The sequence below is a fragment of the Neolamprologus brichardi genome, chromosome 22 (genome assembly GCF_056152115.1).
Source record: "Neolamprologus brichardi isolate AB-2024 chromosome 22, ASM5615211v1, whole genome shotgun sequence".
Classification (NCBI taxonomy): Eukaryota; Metazoa; Chordata; class Actinopteri; order Cichliformes; family Cichlidae; genus Neolamprologus; species Neolamprologus brichardi.
The window spans coordinates 35,036,164-35,058,991 of NC_142124.1; the positions used below are offsets into that span (position 1 = coordinate 35,036,164).

A 22,828-nucleotide genomic window follows, 5' to 3' on the forward strand; every position below is an offset into this window, starting at 1 on the left:
ACCAGTTCCCCAAAGAGATCCTGGAACGATGCAGGGTCCTCTTCCCAATCCAACGCGGCTTCATCCAGAAGGGCTCCCGCGCTGTCATCGCTGTGGACCGGCTGTACGTGGACGGACAGCTCCACCGCGACCCCAACATCACTCCGTGGTTGTATTAACTTTACACCAGATAAGAATCAGCTACACCCTTTCCCTATCTACTCACACTAACTTGCATTAACATCTGTTTAACTTACCGGTATCAAATCGCATCTTAAGTGTGATTTCATAGCAGAATTAACACCATCACGCTCCGTCAGTGATTTAATTGGAATGTTTAAGTTTTTTTTTCCTTCTCGTTTTTTTCTCTCTCTTTTCCCGCTCTTGTTTTTATGCTGCTCACCCTTGTCCTTGGTTTCTTTCTTTATTTCTTTCACTGCTTTGATCACCTGCTTCCACACTCATCCTCAAACAACATCCTTTATTTCGACACATAGGCACAGCACGATCACGCACAGTCATGCGCTGAACGGCAGCACATTTACATCAGTCAGACAGCACACACAGACCTACAGGATACACACACTTAAGCCAAGCGTACTTATATTAGTAAATATGCACACACATAGTCAGACTCAGGGAGCATCTCGCCACACATTTTTTCTCTCTCTCCTTCTCTTTATTTATGAACAAGTGATGTATTCTCTCCACCTGTCTAAGCCTCGCACACAGCATACATCCCTAGTTATACACAGACATCTATGGGTGCACTGAGGTTCGTTACATGGAATATAAATGGAGCTGGCTCCAGAGAAAAGAGGTTAAAAATATTTAACCAACCAAAACTACAGGCAGATGTTGTCCTTTTACAAGACACCCACAGACCTCTTAGAGGTTCGAATGAACTTAAAACACCTGAGTTTCCTAATGTGTTCTCAGCTTGTTATAATTCTAGACAAAGGGGAGTAGCAATTTTAATACGTAAAAATATTAATTTCACAGTACTCGATACAGTTATAGATCCAGAGGGCAGATTCTTAATCATTAAACTATCTATACGTGATAAAAAGCTATGTACTGTAAGTGTATATGGTCCAAATGTTGATGATCCCTCATTCTTTCACGGGTTTTTCAGTGCACTCTCTGAACACTTAGATGGCACACTTGTTCTTGGAGGCGACCTCAACCTTGGACTAAATGAAGAAATGGATAGGCTCAATACAGCAGGAACTCAGCGTAATTGGCAGTCCACAAATATAATCAAACAGTATATGAGCGACTTTGGTCTTTGCGATGCATGGCGCTCCCTTCACCCCAACAGTAAGGAATATTCTTTCTTCTCACATGTCCATCACTCCTACTCTCGTCTGGATTATTTTTTGGTCAGCAGCTCACTGCTGAGTGACGTTTCAGACACAGATTCACCCTATAGCTGTCAGTGATCATGCTCCTGTATATTTAACACTAATACACAAGAATAATACTACGCCAAGTAAAAACACTCTCACTACTCAAAGATGAAGACTTTATTAAATATTTTAAAAAAGAGTGGACTTCATATTTAGACTTTAATGACACTCCCGGAACATCAGCTTCTGTTCTATGGGAAGCAGGGAAAGCTGTGATGAGAGGTAAAATAATTTCTTTCTCATCACATAAAAAGAAAAAAGAAAACAAAAATATTTAGGAATTAGAAAAAAATATCAAATCCCTAGAAGAAGCCTACGCGTCCCACCAAGATCAGGAAACATTGAACAAAATACACAAAACAAAACTCGAATTAAATGAGATAATTGATAAAAAAAACAAAATTCTTAGTACAAAGACTACACTTACAAAATTATGAACATGGTAATAAATCCGGTCAATTTCTAGCAAACCAGCTAAAAATAAATAAATAAAAAACAACTATATGTGCTGTTCAAGATTCATCTGGGAACACAATATATGAACCGAAACAAATAAACAACATTTTCAGGGATTTCTATAAAACTTTATATTCACCGCAAATAAACCCATCTAAAAATGAAATTGATCAGTTTTTGGACAACATAACTCTTCCAAAATTATTAGACTCTCAAGCAATGGCACTGGATTCACCACTGACGCCAGGTGAACTCCAGGAAGCCCTGATAAGTAGCCCAATAATAAGGCTCCAGGTCCAGACGGCTTTCCTGCAGAATTCTACAAAGAATTCTGGACGATTCTGGCACCAGTTTTTTACAGAACGTTGTTAGAAATCAAAGAAAAGGGCAGACTTCCATCAAATATGAATTCTGCAAACATTAATCTCCTGCTAAAACCAGGCAAAGACCCTGTATATCCCTCAAGCTATCGTACAATATCCCTTATAAATGTAGACCTTAAAATAATCTGCAAAGCTCTCTCAAAGAGACTGGAAAAAAATAACCCCCCTCTTAATTCATCCTGACCAAACTGGTTTCATAAAAGGTAGGCACTCATCAACAAATACACGTAAATTACTTAATTTGATAGACTACTCATACAGTAAAAACCTAGAAACTACAATATTCTCTTTAGATGCAGAAAAAGCATTTGACAGAGTTAACTGGAAATTTCTATTTGCAACTTTACACAAATTTGGTTTTGGATCCTCTTTCATTAACTGGTTAAAAATATTATATAATTCCCCAACAGCTTGTGTCAGAACAAATGACCAGACATCCTCCAGCTTCTGTCTCCTGAGGGGCACCAGGCAGGGATGCCCACTCTCCCCTTCACTGTTTGCAATTTTTATTGAACCACTAGCAACAGCAATTAGACAGAATTCAGTAATTAAGGGCATAAAATGCAAGAACGTGGAACATAAAATCAGCCTTTATGCGGATGATGTGTTACTCTTTCTCCAAAATTCACAAACCAATATCTCTGGGCTGATTGAATTGATAAACTCTTTTGCAAGAATATCAGATTACTCAATTAACTGGTCAAAATCTAGAGTCCTTCCGATTAATTGCTCCTTCCATAATTCCTCTTTTACACCACTGCAATCGGGAAATATAAAATATTTAGGTATTAATATTTCTCCCAAGCTTGCAGATCTAACTAAATTAAACCATATTCCACTTTTAAAGAAGGTAGAAGGCGATCACAATATGGGATCAACAAGAAAAGATTTTTAGAATATCAACAAATTAAATCCATAGTAAAAAAGAAATTTAACCGGGTCAAGTTGAACTACAAACACCACCAAGTGTGGTACAATTTCTTACTCTTAAAACCCCCAAATTACTATCCAAAATATACAGAATGCTTTCTAAAACAGATGAATCAATATCACTTCCTATTGCAAAATGGGAAGCGGATTTATCAGTTAACTTAGACCAAAACTTCTGGTCTCAGATTTGCTTAAAAACCTTTCATCTAATTAGAAATCCCAGTCTTCAATTAATTCAATACAAAATACTACATAGAGTGCACTATACAGGTCATCAGATGTTCAAGATGGGCTTTACGTCTACCAACAACTGCTCACACTGCCAAACCAATACACCGGACAATTATGTCCACGCTCTTTGGTTCTGTCCACCAGTTCAGAAGTTTTGGCGCGAGATATGTGAAGACTTATCAAAGTGTCTCAAATGTAACATTCCAACTTCCCCCTTTAGTGTGTTTGTTGGGCAGCTTAGATAATGTCACTACAGATAAGAAGATAGCCCATATGGTTTTCACTGCCCTATGCATAGCCAAGAAAACAGTCCTCATGAACTGGAAAAATAAAAATAATCTTAATTCTAACCAATATAGAAATTATCTATTAGATTACATTAATCTCGATACAGCCTCTGCCACCACATCAGATCAATTGCTCTGGGCTCCTTTGATTAGCTCCATCACCTAGTGGGGGTGGAGGGTCATAGTTTGGTCCCACCTTCACTGTTGTGATTGGTGTGGGGGTAGGGACAGGCTTAGGGCGTCGGGGGGTTCCCCAGGAGCATCTTCCTTGGGGGGGCTCAACCCGGGGTAGCGGTCATGGCCTATTAGGGGCTCTGTTGGCTCTTAGGTGACGGTTTCCTCGTGGTTGCGTGCAGCGGAGCTAGGGGAGGGTCTGTGCTGACGGACGTGGGTTACTGACCTGGTAGCCTGGCTGCCCCTGGGTGGGTCCGGGACGGGCGTGAGGTTCTGGGGGCGCTCCGTCTCTGGGCTGGGGCCCTGGCTGGGCCTCGGGGGCTTGGGTCCTGGTTGGTATGTTGCTGGGGTTGTGGGCGGGTGAGTGTATGGGGGCCTGGCCCTGGCGCAGGGTGCCGCCAGTGCATCGAGCCACCTGGGGGGCTCTTCAACTGGTGGGGGAGGTTGTTACACCTTGCAGGAGCTCTCCTCTCTTCAGGAGCTCACTCTGCAGGAGGGGGAGATACAGGAGAGGTGGAGGAAGATCTCAGCCTGGGCGTCTATTGTCTTGTGTAGTCTGGAAGATGAGTGGATGACAGGGTGGGTGCAGTTTTCTCTGTGGTGGGGTCAGGTGGGCTGTCCCAGGCTCTGTGGGGCCGGGTGGTGCTGCTGTTCTGGGCCCCGGTCCGGATGGGCATGGGACCACTTTCCCTGGCGGGTTGCGGAGTATGGGGGTGCCTACTGGGGTCAGCGGGGGAGCTGGCCCCAGGGAGGGGTCAGTTGCCCCTCCCTTCCTTCCCTCCCCATCTCCAGCTGCCTCCCTCTTCCCGCTCCACCACAATCACCCACACATGCAGGGCCTTGGGGTAAAGGTGGGTCACCAGGGTGCAGGGGAGGCATCCCCCCCCTCTGTCCCCTTCTGGCTTCTTGTGCCTCAATTTTATCTCACAACTTAGACATTCATATTACTCACACTCTCATAACACATACATATAGGACCTTGGGGGTGGGCACGCTACACGGACTCCAGAAGACCATCAGGGTGTACAACCTCACCCCTGGCGTCGTTGCCCACCTCTCAATTTTAAATATACGTAGACATCAGGAGGGGCTATGCGCTTACCTGCTGCTCTCTGGCAGGTAGCTCCATGCCCTCCTGGGTTTTAAATGCACCTTAGAACACACATGCATCAACACTACATATGAGTGGGTGGAAGGAGGTTAGGAGTCTTCTCACACCCCCGTTCTCTGCGACCTGCTGGAGCGGTGGCCGGGAGGAGGAGTTGGCCGTCCAACTGGGGCCTGGAGTGTGGGGCCTCCCTGCTGCTGCGGAGTCGGGGCGGTCTGCTTCTCCCCACCGCAGAGAAAAAGGGTAACACCACCTGGGTCTGGGTGCAGTTTCCCCCTCCAGGGGCAAAGGTACCTAGACCCGGTTCTTAGAGTACGCTTGGGGAGTGTGATTGTGTGTACAGTGTCTCTCTATGTCTGTCTCCACGTTGGGTGAGTGTGGAGTAATTGCATATGAGAGCATGAGGGTGGGAATGGATGTTTGTATCTGTGTTTGCCTGTTTGTCTGTGTCTATATGTCAGGTTGGGTATCAGACGCCACCTCTCTGGGGACATCTCAGGCCCTCTAAGGTATGGAGGCCTATCTCCCCCCACCACTTCCCCTGCCAGTGGCGGACGCCCTCAGACATCGGTGCGTTGGTGGTTCTTTGTGTCCGGGGGTGGGCGTCCAGGTACACACCGGCTCACTCCTTGGTGGCTGCTTATCGGGGCCTGGAGCCTGGGGCTCGCTCGGGCCACTTCGGGGGTGGGGTGCCCTCGGCCTCTCGGCCTGGGGCTCGGTCACTCTGGCACAGCTGGCTGCCGGCGGAGCTCACGGGCACGTCACTGCAACCCCCCCTGGCCTCTGCTCCGCGGCTGCTGAGTGACCCCTCATCTGGGACTCTCCTCAGCTCTTTCTGGGACAGTGGCGCAGCTGCCCCTCTGTTGGTCTTCCTTGGTCTCTTGTATTCTGAGGGCCTCTGGATGTCTGGAGTCTTGATCTTGAGCACTGCATCTGTCCCCTCTGGCCACACTTTAATGGTCCTCACAGCAGGTTTCACTCGTTGGATGAATACCGAGGTGTGAGGAACAGGGAGAGATGGTCCGATTGTCCAGTGTGGGGGAGGGGTATTGCTTTGAAGGCTCCAGCCAGGTTGGAATAAACATGGTCTAAAGTCTTGTCCACTCTGGTGTGGCAGGAGACATGTTGGTGGAATCTGGGGAGGACTGTCTTTAAGTTGGTGTGGTTGAAATCACCAGCAACAATAAAGGCAGCCTCGGGGTGTTTAGCCTGGTGTTTGTTAATGGCTGCAAAAAGTTCTTTCATGGCTAACCTAGCATTAGCATCAGGGGGGATATATAATGCATGAGTATGATAGAAGTGAGTTCTCTGGGGAGATAATAAGGTCTGCATTTGACCATTAAAAACTCTGCATTAGGTGAGCAGTGACTGAGTAGTAGTGGAGTTCATGCACCCTACATTGTTAATATAAATGTACAAACCCTCCACCTCTGGTTTTGCCAGAGTCATCTGCTAGCCTGTTGGCTCGGTGTGTGTGGCGTCCTGCTAACTCAATAGCATTTTTTTTTTGGACTTTCATTTACGGCTGGTTCAGTGATTTTTTGTTGGACGGTGATGAAAGCTGCAGTCTCGGAATCTGTGAGATGTCTGCTTTCAGCACACAGCAGCATTGTTGCAATTACTATTTTCACCATCAGGTTTCTACTTGGACAATAACAAAGGAAGTAGTTCCCAGGATCTACTTCCTGTTTTAGAACTTGTCAACATAAGAGTATGTTGCACTTCAGAAAACCTCCACATCTTCTCTTATTAGAGGACTGCCTTATTATTAATTTGCTAATTCTGTCAGTTGATGAGAAAACAATGCTTAAACTCACCTGAGAGTTTCCAGTGTACAGTGTGGACTCTTCAGTCCTTCAGACAGAAGCTTCACGCCTGAACCCTTCAGGTTAATGTTACTCAGGTCCAGCTGTCTCAGATTAGAGGACTGAGAACTGAGACCTGAGGACAGAGCTTCAAGGCTTCTCTCTGACAGGTCACAGTGACTCAGTCTGAAAAATAACAGATAAACAATTATAAAAAATAGAACACTTATGTTGAAGTGTAATGAAATACCATTATATTTAGCATTGTTTAATCTTGTTTTTGTCAGAAAACTTAGCACTGATTATCACTTAGATAACAACCACAGGCTAGGTCTAGATGGCATTTTGGTAACAGTTACACCCAGAAATATTTCAGAAATGTGGACAGTTTGTGCTCCAATGTATTCAGTATTGAACAAACTAAGTACCAGTGATCACTTAATAATTTTGATATTTAATTTGAGTTGTTCCCACCTGATTTGGCTTAACTAGAATAAACATTTAAAAACCAAAGCTATGATCACATATTTACTTACAGAGCTTTGTTGGAGGCTTTGACCGCTGGCAGCAGCCTCAGAAGAGCCTTTTTAAAGGCTCATGTTCTCACTTAGCTCATTTATTTCTACTTACATTTCTTTCTGGGAAAATGGGGATTACTTTGAAAACAGGAGCAATTTTCCCCAATAAGCAGCCCTGGATCAGTAAATCACTCAAACATATTCTCAGTCAGAAGAAGCTGTCTTGTTATGAGGGAGAGAAGAAAAAGACAAACATAAACTTGTTCAAAGAGAGATAAAGCAGCTAAAATCGGGTGTAAAAGTAAAGCAGAGGACAAGCTGAATAAAGGACACACAAGGCTGGCTTGGAAAGGAATGAAGTCCATGGTGGGGATGCAGAACAAGGACCAAAGATGAATGTGATGCTGAATCAGCAGAAGACTTGGACTCATTTAATTCCAGCTTTGATATCATTAATTTCAATGAAGAGCTTTGAGATTTTAGGAAAGGTCTGGTAGCTCTGAGAGTGACACTGATGAGGTGTTTGTGAAGGTTCTCAGTCATCTAAAGAGCTTAGAAAAAAAGGCATCTGGACTTCTTTAAGTTTCTTGAAGACGCTTCACCTCTCATCCAAGAAGCTTCTTTTTTTTCTAAGGTCAAATGGTGGAGAGTCCCAGATTTAACCCTGTGGGAGAGTCCACCAAAGGGGGGTCTTGATCCTTTACCTAATCACACGAGCCAAGGTGTGAAAATGGGTGTAGGTCACAATGAGCAAAGGTTTCGGGTGAGCTCATTGTGAAACCTAGCCCCACCCTATCATGTGATTTCTTGAGGTTAACCTCTGTACAAACAGACTTCAGAGTGAGTGAGAGTGAATGAGCGCACACACAGGACACTCTGATCTCTGAATGTGTGTGACTTAGTGAAAAAGAGGATTGTATTGAATATACTGTGACTGACAAACAGAGTTTAAAGAAAAAAGTGTTTGGATTAACCCTTTAAGACCTACCATAGAACCAAGTCAGCCAGAGCTTATCTTTATAAGCAGGGAAGACATGGACATCAAGTCTGTCAGGCTGCCAGAGTCCGCTCACCCACATCAGCTCAGAACTCTGCATTGTCTACTGAGTCAGACTCAGAGGATCAGGGATCAGAAGTTCTACAAAGAGCTGAACAAGACTTCCTGTATAGAGGTCTGTGGGCCTACTGATCCACAGTGTCAGCACAACTTTCATATCATATTCATCTCAGCACAACTAAAACATGGTGACTGACCTCAGAGTTTCAAATCGACATCGTGGATTCTCCAGAAGAACACACAGCTGCTTCACTCCTGAATCCTGCAGGTTCTTGTAGTCTCCACTCAGGTCCAGCACTCTGGGATACGAGGGGTTGGACTTCAGCGCTGCTGCCAGATAATCACAGCTGATCTCTGACAAACCACAGTCCACCAATCTGTATAAAGAATGAAAGATGTACGTTTATTAGACAAAGTGTGTGCTTGAAATCATTCAGTGTTTCATCATCTGTTCAGAGCTGAAGAAGGTTCAGAATGTAGACCTTTAGAAAATGGAAACTCCAAACAGCTGAAGCCAACAGGAAGCAGCTTCAAACAAACAAGAGAAAAAACTCTGAATGTTTCACATTAAAGTCGTACATTTATCATAAAAACAGGACAAAGACTTGAAAAAGTCGTGTTTTTCCTTCCAGGAACCACATGGCTTCACTTTTAAAGGTGAAGTGTGAAAGAAATGGACATATTTGAAGTCCAACACCTTTTTCCAGTCACATTATTAAAGCAGACAAACTACAAGCTCATTTTCATTCCAACAAGTCATCTTCTGACCTGGACTAACAACACTGGACTCTATGTGCAGCTGGCTGTGAGACCAGTGCTCAGGGAGCGTCTACAAAGTGCAACAGGGAAAGAACATCAGACACAATTTGCTTCCAGGACTTTCACACAAACATCTACTGTCATTATTTTCACCAAACTCTGTAGATCCTTTATTGGAAATTCAAATGTGATTCAAATGGTCAGACAAAAGAGGGTTATGAGGAAATATGATGAAATGTTGTGTATTAGCAGGATGTTATTGAATCATTTTCCTCAGAAACCAAACAAAATGATTGACAAACATGTTCAATATTTATGGATGATATTCTAAATTAGGCTCAAATATGTGACAGACATTTAATCCCATTTCAGTTTGGCCTCATCCTGGGCCACAGGACCAGGGGCCACACACAGCTGGGCTCCATCCAAGAGACAAGAAACACAATCATAAAGAGCACCAATTCATCTTCTTCCATTTTAGCTCTTCAAGACAAACACAGTAAAAACATGAGCATATCTATGTTTCCTGATAAAATGATGTGACAGGTAGAACAGAGTCAAGTGGTGGTGTTACAGCCTTTCTCCCCTCTGCTGCCGAGGCTGTTAGTCTCTCCCAAACTCAGCTACAGGACTTCCAAATGAATGAAAGCAGCAGAAGTGGCTTTACAAATGAAAGAGGAGAAGAAGAGGAGAGGGAGGCCATCCTGACCATCACTCCAGCTGAAAACATCACACTTCCATTAAAGTTGGTGAGAAAATGTTGAGCAGGATGAGCTGCTGGCTAATCTGGAGGCTGTAGCAGCAGCCCACAATCACAGTGGATTTCCACTCATGAAAAAGCTCTGGCTGCTTAATTTCTGATTTCATATCAGAGACTTTAAACCTTCAGTGATTCTGTATTGTGATCTTTCCTTTACATGGTAAATGGCCTGTACTTGTATAGCGCTTTACTTAGTCCCTAAGGACCCCAAAGCACTTTACACTACATTCAGTCATTCACCCATTCACACACTTTACATATTCCAGTGAGGCCTCCATAATGATTTGCAGCTCTGGAGGCCAGGATTACTGAATTGGAGACTCGGCTTCGCACCCTTCATTCACCCGTAGCTAGCCAGGCCCCTGTAGCTGGTGCAGCCGAAGATAGCATAGGCCCCGCTAGCTGTTCCCCGGCAGCTGGGGAAAGAGGGCGGCTGGGTGACGGTGAGGAGGAAGCATAGTCCTAAACAGAAGCCCCAGGTACACCACCAACCCGTTCATGTGTCTAACCGTTTTTCCCCACTCGGCGACACACCCGCCGGGGGTCAAACTCTGGTAATTGGTGACTCTGTTCTCATGTGTAGCTAGAGACACCGGCAACCAATGTTGGGCAAGTTACTTTGAAAAAGTAATTAATTATAGTTACTAGTTACTTTTTCTAAAAAAGTAACTGAGTTAGTAACTGAGTTACAATATTCTAAAAGTAATTAATTACTTGAAAAGTAACTATTGCGTTACTTTTAAAAAAAAGTGTTTAACCCTCTGGGGTCCAGGGTATAATTGGCCATTTTTAACTACTTTTGATGTTTCCTCCACATTTTACCTTTAAAAACTATTTACTTTGCCTTGTTTGGTCTCATCCTTTTCAGCACAACCTCACGTGTCTGAATTTACAGTTATGTTTTCATTTTGACATACTTTATTAACACAATTGATCTAAAATCAGACAAAAAACATAAAATCCGAGTAGAAAGTTATATTGTTTACTGTAACAACCACAAACATGTTTAATGAATCATATTTCAGAACTTTAAATGTAAATATAAATTGTCAATTTTAAAATCATATGCACACGTTTTGCAAACAACAAAGTTATTTGCATCCATGTACCTTTCACCTTGATTATTTAAATAACCATTTCAAACTATTTACAGAACAATTAGCTGTTCTGCATTCAATAAGATGCCACACAAATTATTTGTGCCTCCCCAAAACAATAATTTCTGTCCACTATAAAGGAAACATCACAGCCTGATACCTGCAGGTCTGACAGCAGCAGGTGTATCACTCCTGTTTCTACCTGGACACAGCAGTCGCCTCATTGTTCTGACACACAACACAAAACTATCCACAACACTACACACTAACTACACAAGACAACACATTAACTACACACTCCAAACACGCTAAACGTCACAAATCTCTCACATCTCAAAACTCGCTCTCTCTCTTTTTCTGTTCTCTCTCTCTCTCTCTCTCTCTCTCTCTCTCTCCCCGTCACTCCTAAAACTTCCCTTGTTTTTTTTTTTTTTGGTGGGGGTGGGGTGGGGGTGGGGTGGGGGGTTGGTCATAAGCAGAGAGTGCTTGCTGCGCTGTACTCAGACAGTAAACATGATGAAACTATTGAGGAAAAAACACACGTATATATTGTTTATCATGACTCTGGTTTTACGTGGCCTATCAACACAGTTTAAAAACTGGTATATATCACCTTGTTGCTTTGTCTTTAAGCGGCCGTGTGATTGACTTACCACGGCTACTTTATTCTTCCTTAGTCAAACAGCAGCACTCGTGCGATTGTTTTGCCCCCTTAGCTCCAGGTGTTGTTAGGAACTGTAACGGCGTTGTAATGATAGGACTAGTAATTAGTTAGATTACTCGTTACTGAAAAGATTAACACCGTTAGTACTGCCGTTACTTGTAACGGCGTTATTCTCATAACTGCCGGCAACCATAGTCATTTGTCTTCCAGGGGCCAGAGCAGGCGACATTGAAGGAAATTTAAAACTGCTGGCTAAGGGTAAACATAAAATCACAATTCACGTCGGCAGTAATGTGACCCAGTTACGCCAATCGGAGGTCAGTTTTCTCTGGTCCCCTCCCCAATCAGACCACGAGTGACATGTTTAGCCGCATGTTCTCCTTAAATTGCTGGCTGTCTGAGTGGTGTCCCAGAAACGATGTGGGCTTCATAGATAATTGGCAAACCTTCTGGAGGAAACCTGGTCTTGTTAGGAGAGACAGCATCCATCCCACTTTGGATGGAGCAGCTCTCATTTCTAGAAATATGGACAAATTTATTAAACCCCCCAAAATATGACTATCCAGAGTTGGGACCAGGAAGCAGAGTTGCAGTCTTACACGCCTCTCTGCAGCTTCTCTCCTTCTGCTACCCCCCCCCCCCCCCCAAAAAAAAAATCCCCCATCTCCATAGAGACTGAGTCAACTTACAAAAAGACAAAAAACAAACTAAAAACCAGCAACAAACAACTTAAACATAAACAATTACAAAGAAAGAACAATACAGTATCCACATCTGAACCAAAGAGTAAAACAGTGAAATGTGGATTATTAAATATTAGGTCTCTCTCCTCCAAGTCTCTGTTAATACATGACTTAATAATTGATCAACAAATCGATTTACTCTGCCTTACAGAAACCTGGTTGCAGCAGAATGATTATGTTAGTTTAAATGAATCAACACCCCCGAGTCATTCTAACTACCAGAAACCTCGAAGCACAGGCTGAGGGGGAGGTGTGGCAGCAATTTTTCACACCAGCCTATTAATCAACCAAAGACCCAGACAGACTTTTAATTCATTTGAAAGCCTGATGCTTAGCCTCGTCCACCCCAGCTGTAAAACTCAGAAACCAGTCTTACTTGTTATCATCTATCGTCCACCTGGGCCTTACACAGAGTTTCTCTCTCATTTCTCAGACTTTTTATCTGATTTAGTGCTCAGCTCAGATAAAATAATTATTGTGGGTGATTTTAACATCCATGTAGATGCTAAAAATGACAGCCTCAACATGGCATTTAATCTGTTATTAGAGTCAATTGGCTTCTCTCAAAATGTAAAAGAACCCACCCACCACTTTAATCACACTCTAGATCTTGTTTTAACATATGGCATAGAAACTGAACATTTAACAGTGTTTCCTGAAAACCCTCTCCTGTCTGATCATTTCCTGATAACATTTACAATAATTGATTACACAGCAGTGGAGAGTAGACTTTATCACAGTAGATGTCTTTCTGAAAGCGCTGTAACTAAGTTTAATAATATAATCCACCCACTGTTATCATCTTCAATGACCTGTACCAACATAGAGCAGAGCAGCTATCTGAATGCTACCCCAACAGAGGTCGATTATCTTGTTAATAATTTTACCTCCTCACTGCGTACGACTCTGGATACTGTAGCTCCGGTGAAAACTAAGGTCTCTAAACAGAAGTACCTGACTCCGTGGTATAATTCTCAAACACGTAGCCTAAAGCAGATGACTCGTAATCTGTAGAGGAAATGGCGTGTCACAAATTTAGAGGATCATCATTTAGCCTGGAGAAATAGTTTGCTGCTTTATAAGTAAGCCCTCCACAAAGCCAGAACATCTTACTATTCGTCACTGATTGAAGAAAATAAGAACAACCCCAGGTTTCTCTTCAGCACTGTAGCCAGGCTGACAAACAGTCAGAGCTCTTTTGAGCCAACCATCCCTTTAACGTTAACTAGTAATGACTTCATGAACTTCTTCACAAATAAAGTTTTTATCATTAGAGAAAAAATGACCAATAATCATCCCACAGATGTAATATTATCTACAGCTACTCTTAGTACCATTGATGTTAAGTTAGACTCTTTTTCTCCAATCGATCTTTCTGAGTTAACTTCAATAATTACGTCCTCCAAACCATCAACGTGTCTTTTAGACCCCATTCCTACAAAACTGCTCAAAGAAGTCCTGCCATTAATTAATTCTTCGATCTTAAATATGATCAACCTATCTCTAATAATCAGCTATGTACCACAGGCCTTCAAGCTGGCTGTAGTTAAACCTTTACTCAAAAAGCATCTCTAGACCCAGCAGTCTTAGCTAATTATAGGCCAATCTCCAACCTTCCTTTCATATCAAACATCCTTGAAAGAGTAGTTGTCAAACAGCTAACAGATCATCTGCAGAGGAATGGTTTATTTGAAGAGTTTCAGTCAGGTTTCAGAGCTCATCACAGCACAGAAACAGCTTTAGTGAAGGTTACAAATGATCTTCTTATGGCCTCTGACAGTGGACTCATCTCTGTGCTTGTCCTGCTAGACCTCAGTGCAGCGTTCGATACTGTCGACCATCATATCCTATTAGAGCGATTAGAACAGGCTGTAGGTATTACAGGTACTGTGCTGCAGTGGTTTGTATCATATCTATCTAATAGACTCCAGTTTGTGCATGTAAATGGAGAGTCCTCTTCACACACTGATGTTAATTATGGAGTTCCACAGGGTTCAGTGCTAGGACCAATTCTGTTTACATTATACATGCTTCCCTTAAGCAGCATCATTAGAAGACATAGCATACATTTTCACTGCTATGCAGATGACACCCAGCTCTATCTGTCCATGAAGCCAGATAACACACACCAATGAGTTAAACTGCAGGAATGTCTTAAAGACATAAAGACCTGGATGGCCGCTAACTTTCTGCTTCTTAATTCAGATCAAACTGAGGTTATTGTACTCGGCGCTGAAAATCTTAGAAATATGGTATCTAAGCAGATTCTTACTCTGGATGGCATTACCTTGGCCTCCAGTAACGCTGTGAGGAACCTTGGAGTCATTTTTGACCAGGACATGTCCTTCAACGCACATATTAAACAAATATGTAAGACTGCGTTCTTCCATTTGTGCAACATCTCTAAAGTTAGAAATATCCTGTCTCAGAGTGACGCTGAAAAACTAGTTCATGCATTTATTATTTCCAGGCTGGACGACTGTAATTCATTATTATCAGGAAGTCGTAAAACCTCCCTGAAAAGCCTTCAGCTAATCCAAAATGCTGCAGCAAGAGTCCTGACAGGGACTAGAAAGAGAGAGCAGATTTCTCCTGTTTTGGCTTCCCTTCATTGGCTTCCTGTTAAATCCAGAATTGAATTCAAAATCCTGCTCCTCACATACAAGGTCTTAAATAATCAGGCCCCATCTTATCTTAATGACCTTGTAGTACCATATCACCCTATTAGAGCGCTTCGCTCTCACACTGCAGGCCTACTGGTTGTTCCTAGAGTATTTAAAAGTAGAATGGGAGGCAGAGCCTTCAGTTTTCAGGCCCCTCTTCTGTGGAACCAGCTTCCAGTTTGGATTCAGGAGACAGAAACTATCTCTACTTTCAAGATTAGGCTTCAAACTTTCCTTTTTGCTAAAGCATATAGTTAGGGCTGGACCAGGTGACCCTGAATCCTCCCTTAGTTATGCTGCAATAGACGTAGGCTGCTGGGGGTTGATAGGTTTGTAGCATAAACCTATTCGCTGGAACGTTCAAGACAATTTTATCACACAGCAAATCAAGACACAAGCAGGCGAAGTTCTTTGTGTTACTCGTGCATGAGGGAGAGGACTGGACGAGCACCGTTCCTTCGCCTTACCCCAGTCGCTTTCATCCGTTCCCTTGTAACACTGCTCTTATATTAAGGTTACATGAATATGCATAGGCTCATTAACATAGGTACACATGTGAACAAAGAGTACCGTCTGTGTGTATGTTAAGGTATGTGTGTGCGTGTGTATGTGTGTGTGTGTGTGTGTGTGTGTGTGTGTGTCGGGGGGGAGGGGGGGGGGGGTCAGAATGTGACCCCATAAACGACTTCCCTAAACCTGCTGGTCTGGAAGTCCGGCAGTTCATCTAAACAAAAGGCACTTATACTAAAACAGATATAAATGTGTTTGCTATACCATAGAGTGTGTATGCCAGAACACTCTGGAATGCACACAAAGTCTTTGCAGACTGCTAAGGATCAGACCCCTATCAATATGACATCGATTATAAACTCTAAGCATATATGAGTAAACATTTCTAAGCATAAATGACAATCAACAATACAATGCTGAAAGGGATTCCCATGATGCATTGAGTTTTTCCTTTCCAGTCACCTTTCTCACTCACTATGTATTAATAGACCTCTCTGCATTGAATCATATCTGTTATTAATCTCTGTCTCTCTTCCTCAGCATGTCTTTATCCTGTCTTCCTTCTCTCACCCCAACCAATCACAGCAGATGGCCCCGCCCCTCCCTGAGCCTGGTTCTGCCGGAGGTTTCTTCCTGTTAAAAGGAAGTTTTTCCTTACCACTGTCGCCAAAGTGCTTGCTCGTAGGGGGTCATATGATTGTTGGGTTTTTCTCTGTATCTACTGTACAATATAAAGCGTCTTGAGGCGACTTTTGTTGTGATTTGGCGCTATATAAATAAAATTCAATTGAATTGAATTGAAATCTTCGACAGTCTCATTCACATCCCTCACACACTCTACAGCATCATCAGTACTGACTTCATCTTCACTGACTGATGGAGCACAACATGAACCTGTGGAGGCTGAAAAACTGTCCTGTCAAACATCTCCCTGTCACCACTCCACTTCTGTCAGCCTTTAAATGAACCCTGCTCAAGTCTGTCACTTCTGTTTGGAGCCAAAAGGAAAAACTGTTGTTCAGTCGTTTGGAAAGACACAACGTTTCTGAAAGCACTCAAACTTCTTCACATTTGTCTTCAGACACATCCTGAACATTTAGGAAATAAATAAAGTTTCAAACATCAAAGATCTGAAATATAGAAAAACAACAACAGCTTCAGTCAGTGAACTCACCTCAGAGTCTCCAGTCGACAGTTTGGACTCTCCAGTCCAGCACACAGAAGCTTCACTGATGAATCCTGTAGGTCGTAGTTCTTACTCATGTCCAGCTCTGTCAGATGGGAGGGGTTGGACTTCAGAGCTGAGGCCACAACTTCACAGTGAGTCTCTGAGAGTCCACACCGAGTCAGTCTGTGATGATAGAAAATATAAAATGTGTTATTATAAAAGCTGAAAATCTGCATTATAAACACAGACTGAATGTATATGAAGACAAAACAGAGTGATGTCATCTGATGAACATCTGCTCTTCACATCTGTGCTTCAGCTCCTCTTACTGTGTTTGACATGACACAACGATTGAGTCTCTCTCAGACCTGCAGACTTTTAATGAGAATCTTTGTTTGGCTTTAATCTGCAGATGAAGGAGGAAGATAGCCTCACATTTAGGCTTCCATAATGTCCACAGTCTGTCACTGAGATCTGATCAAGAGTCGGAGTGAAGACACACAATCAGAAAGCTTCTGTTTGACCTACAGTCACTGATGATGACTGCACATAATCAAGCAGTGTGTTACTTTGATATCAAATATGGATTTTTCATGGATTTCATGGATGATCTGAGTGATTTCCAGCAGGACACTTAAACATGTCAGTGGACGTTCTAAAGAACATATTCTCTGATATGAAACATGTCATTGAACAGGATCAATATCAGTGGAAACATGGTGAAAACAGCTGTGACTACATGGATGTGACACACTTCAAATCTGTTCTCCACTCTTGGATTTGGGATCCATATAGCTGCTGCTGAGTCTGTACAATAAAGGATGGTGTGGAAGGCTGCAGCGTACGGACACAAACAGTTTGTGGTTACAACCTAAACCGCCGACCGTCTATACAGCACTGATGAAATCATGACATTTGGCTGCCAGGAAGTTAGCTGGGGGATGTAAACAGCAGCCAAAAACACAGCAGTGAATTCCATCAGCAGAAAACAGGGACGACATTTCAGCAGCAACAACTAAACATTGAACAATCAGCTCTGTGATTAATGAGGACATGAAGTCAGACATTGGTCATTAGGAGCAGCAGCAGGAATGAGAGTGAATCCATGTGCTGCTGTGACATCAGTGTTAGCTCACATATTTGACACATGTTCAGTCCAGATGTGTCTTCTCACTTAGTTTGTCCCACTGTGGGCAGTAAGAGAGCACAGCTGGTTCATCTCTGAGCCTCACTCTGAACCACAACACTGTTACTCATCAGTACATCACACTTTAATCACACTACACCAGAGTCTTCCTCAGCACCTTCATCATCACTCACCACGTTTATGCCACTAAACTCTGTGTCTGTAGTTATGTCTGTAGTCAGAAGAGAAGCTCAGATGGTGACTGCTCTGGATATTTGTCACTGTTTGTAACATTAGAGTTCAGAAGCTATTCATAGATTCTTATTTCTGTCTCTCTAACAGCAGCGTCTGAATGACCAACAATAGCAGCAGATTTAAAATACTGCCCCCTAACAACACAACACAGGTACTACATGTAGATGTGAGTCTACAACACACAGCGTATGACTAACAATGCAAAATCATGCTAAGTGAACACACACATTTCCTGATCAATGCAAAAATATCCCTTTATCTGAGAAACTCAAACTAATGAGAGTCGTTTAGTGGTGTGTATATCTGAAGAACTAAACTACTGATCTACACTAATTAATGATGTTAATGATCACATCTGGACTCACCGAGCCTTTCTGCAGTTCCTCACAGCTGGAATCAGTTTCAGTCGTCCGCCCCATGATGTGTTGTACTTCTGCAGGTCAAACTCATCCAGAACCTCCTCTGACATCTGCAGCATGAAGGCCAGAGCTGAGCACTGGATCTCAGAGAGTTTCTTCTCTGATCTGTACTCTGACTTCAGGAACTCTTGGATCTCCTGATGTACTGAAGGTTCGTTCATCTCCATCAGACAGTGGAAGATGTTGATGCTTCTGTCAGGAGAGATTTTATCACTGTTCATCTCCTTCAGGTTGTTGATGACACTCTGGATGGTTTCTGGACTGATCTCTGTCTGACCCAGCAGACCTACTAAGAGTCTCTGGTTGGACTCCAGACAGAGGCCATGAAGGAAGCGAACAAACAGGTCCAGGTGGCCATTTTCACTCTGGAGGGATTTATACATGACTTGAGTCAAAAAGACATCCATTGATGGGAAGCTATAAGACTTGAATATGTTCTTTAAAAAAGATATGATTGAGTTCCTGTTTTTGTTTTTGTTTAGGAAGTCTTTCACCACCTCTGTCTTCCTGTTGGTGTGACAGTGGAACATGTAGACTGCAGCCAGAAACTCCTGGATGCTCAGATGAACAAAGCAGTAGACTGGTTTCTGGAAGATCACACACTCTCTTTTGAAGATCTCTGTACAAACTCCTGAGTACACCGAGGCCTCTGTCACATCCAGACCACACTGCTCCAGGTCTTCTTGGTAGAACATGATGTTTCCTTTCTCCAGATGTTCAAACGCCAGCCTCCCCAGCTTCAGAAGAACTTCCCTGTCAGCCTCTGTCAGCTCCTGTGGACTCGTCTCACGTCCCTCATGGTACTTGTTCTTCCTCTTTGTCTGAACCAGCAGGAAGTGTGAGTACATGTCAGTCAGGGTCTTGGGCAGCCCTCCTCTCTGCTCTGTAGTCAACATGTGCTCCAGAACTGTAGCAGTGATCCAGCAGAAGACTGGGATTCTACACATGATATGGAGGCTCCTGGATGTCTTCATGTGGGAGATGATTCTGCTGGACAGCTCTTTATCACTGAATCTCCTCCTGAAGTACTCCTCCTTCTGGGCGTCAGTGAAGCCTCGTACTTCTGTTAGCCTGTCAACACATGTAGGAGGGATCTGATTGGCTGCTGCAGGTCGGGAAGTTATCCAGACGAGAGCCGACGGAAGCAGATTCCCCTGGATGAGGTTTGTCAGCAGCTGGCTGACTGATGACTTCTGTGTGACATCAGACAGCTGCTTCCTGTTGGTGAAATCCAATGAAAGTCTGCTTTCATCCAGGCCGTCAAAGATGAACAAAAGCTGAGAGACAGCCAGCTTCTCTGCTGTGACCTTCTGTAATGTTGGATGGAAAACATGGAGCAGCTCCAGAAGACTGTACTGCTCATCTCTGATCAGGTTCAGCTCCCTGAATGAAAGCAGAACCACCACACTGACATGTTGGTTCTCCAAGCCCTCTGCCCAGTCCAGAGTGAACTTCTGCACTGAGAAGGTTTTTCCAACACCAGCCACGCCGTTGGTGAGAACCACTCTGATGGGTCTCTGTTGGTCAGGTAAGGCTTTAAAGATGTCCTGGCACCTGATTGGAGTGTCATGGAGGGCGTCCATCTTGGAAGCTGTCTCCAGCTGCCTCACCTCATGTTGGGTATGAACCTCTTCACTCTGTCCCTCTGTGATGTAGAGCTCAGTGTAGATCCTGTTGAGGAGGGTTCTACTTCCTGTTTCATCACTTCCTTCAGTCACACGTTCACATCTCCTCCTCAGACTGATCTTATGTTCATCTAAAACCTCCTGCAGACCAACATCTGCTGAAATAAAGAAAAACAATGAGACTAAACAGAAAGAAAACTCTTCAAGGTCTGAACAACAACAAGAAGTCCAGTTTTCAGAAATGAGTCCATCAGCAGACAGATGTTCAGTCTTACTTTGTACACAGCTGCTCTGACTGACTGTCTGCAGTCCAGCTCTGGTTCTGGATCTTTTAACACACTGGGGACAGGAGAAGTCTCCTGATGAAGCAGACTGGTCCCAGTATGAGGAGATGCACTGTCTGCAGAACCAGTGTCCACAGCTAGTAGAGACTGGATCCTTCAGGACGTCCTGACACAAAGCACAGCAGGACAGCTGCTCCTCCTCACAAACACCACTCCTCTTCCTCTTCCTCCCTCTGTGAACACATTTCTTTATCACTAAAAACATTGACTGTCAGTGACAAACATCCAGATTTGACCACACTTCAGTTCCTTACAGTTTCTCTGATTTTATCAACACTAATGAGCTGCTCTTCCTGTCTGCCTGCCTTATTAAACACTGAGCGATGAATACAAACTCAACACTTCCTGCAGAGACTTCACAATAAAAGCTTTCCATCAGAGAGAGTGTGGAATGAAATAAATGATTAAAACATAAAAAAATCATTAAAACCTGCTGGCGTCACATTAACCTTTTATTACAGGTGCAGCCATAATGTGTATGCACACATTGCATTTTGTGCTTATTACAGAGTTGAAGCTTAGTTAATTAATTAAAGGCCGTAAGCTTCGTTCGGCGCTATGTCCGGACGATCTATTGTGTAAGTCACTTGGAGCTATAGAAGGTTAAAACTGCATACACGCTTACAAAACACATATAGTGCATATAATCTAGAAACAGGCCTGAGCAAAGGCCTGAATCTATTCAGCAACTTGTTGCGTTTGAGTTTGCTTAGTAACAGGTGACAGAAGATGTGCTAAAGAGGATGCCGAGTCCATGGGGACCTCAAAGGCCTGAGATCATCACCGATTATTTTTGTTGTTTATACATCATTTGTTGCAGGTCATTTCTCCAGTCTTTATGTTGAATTGAGTGCATGTTTAGGTGAGATTTCTTTATTGGGAAGAGAGGAAACAAAATGGGAGCAGTTAGCTAAATCTGTTGTTGCTTTTCCATTTAGATCTCGCGCTGATAGCCCACGACATTAAAAGAGAGCATTCTAACCATTGCTTTTTTGTTGTGAATGCAGGTATGTGACTGTGCCACACTGTTTAGAGAATTCACAGTGTTTCATGTACAGCTTTGAAATATATTTCTATATTCCTTTCATTTGGGAAATTTAACATGCAATGTTAATGGTGTTGAGGTTTTTCTATTTTGGTTGTATAAATTTACCACTATATGGTCACACTGCAAGTGGAAATGTAATCCTCAGAATAATGGAGGATTCCTGCGAGATTTTGTGCTGATTGCCCACGACATTAAAAAGAGAGCATTCTAACCATTGCCTTTTTGTTGTGAATGCAGACCAGAGAAGACACTACACAGAGGTCACATTGGTGCCGTGACTCGTTCATGACGCTGCTGGATCGGGCTAGTGTCTTCTCGTTGTAGCATCATCGTGGAGCATCAGCTTCCTCATTGTTTAGACTGTTGGGTAACAGGATCAAATTTTGGAGACTGTTGGATATACTTTCATATTGGCTTTGTATATTGCCATATTGTATTAAGCCCATCTTAGCTCTTTTAATATCCTGCTAGATATGGATCTAAGTGACTCTGATAACACCCCAAATGTGACTCCCCTTGGTGTGGGTAGGGGTAGAGGGTTCACAACTGTTCCTTTTTCACTGGGTGACTGTCGGGTGGGGCATAGAGCAGCAGGTAGTTCTTGTGGGCTTGTGGCCGATTCGCAGTCAATACAGTGCACTAAGTCACCTACCTCAGACCCCCCAATAACTGATGTGAGTCTAGTCCAGGGGTGGGCAATCTCAGTCCATGAGGGCCGGTGTCCCTGCAGGTTTTAGATCTCACCTTGGGTCAACACACCTGAATCACATGATTAGTTCGTTACCAGGCCTCTGGAGAACTTCAGGACATTTTGAGGAGCTAATTTAGCCATTTAAATCAGCTGTGTTGGTTCGAGGACGCATCTAAAACCTGCAGGGACACCGGCCCTCGTGGACTGAGATTGCCCTCCCCTGGTCTAGTCGACCAAATGAGCGACATTGTGCAGCAAATAGGGCAACGCCTGGCTGATAGCATTCTGTCACACCTGACTACATCCACACACTTCGAGCCCTGCATCTGCTACATATACATGTCCTGAGGGGGCGCATGAAACAACAGATCTCCCCTCCAGCCGCTCACTAGATCTCTCTCAAGTCCAGCTGGTGGCTCCACGACAGGTTAAAGACCCACCTGTGTTTCGGGGGGAGAGTTCGGACTCGTCTGTTGATGAGTGGCAGGAAGCCATGCAGAGTTACATAAAGAAGAGTGGCATTCTGCAAGAAAACCAAGCTGAGGAGATTTTGATGCATCTGAGAGGCAGGGCAAAAGATGTTGTGAAATTTGGTGTGAGGAATGGTGGAACTGATGTC

At 43.4% G+C, this 22,828-nt stretch overlaps 1 protein-coding gene across 2 annotated transcripts in view; it reads right to left on the minus strand.

Moving 5' to 3' along the window:
- The window catches only part of LOC102793830 (NACHT, LRR and PYD domains-containing protein 12-like), a 35,689-nt gene extending 15,014 nt beyond the window's left edge, over positions 1-20,675 (minus strand). Inside the window, exons 1-5 of one of the 2 annotated variants that reach the window (XM_087835305.1) lie at positions 20,402-20,675; positions 18,448-20,284; positions 16,708-16,884; positions 8,535-8,714; positions 6,775-6,948 (exon numbers count right to left, since the gene is read on the minus strand). In XM_087835305.1, the coding sequence (XP_087691431.1) occupies positions 6,775-6,948; positions 8,535-8,714; positions 16,708-16,884; positions 18,448-20,284; positions 20,402-20,675 (2,642 nt within the window). The remainder of the gene's footprint in view (positions 1-6,774; positions 6,949-8,534; positions 8,715-16,707; positions 16,885-18,447; positions 20,285-20,401) is intronic. The other variant, XM_087835306.1, reaches the window with a different exon arrangement.
- Positions 20,676-22,828: the final 2,153 nt, after the last annotated feature.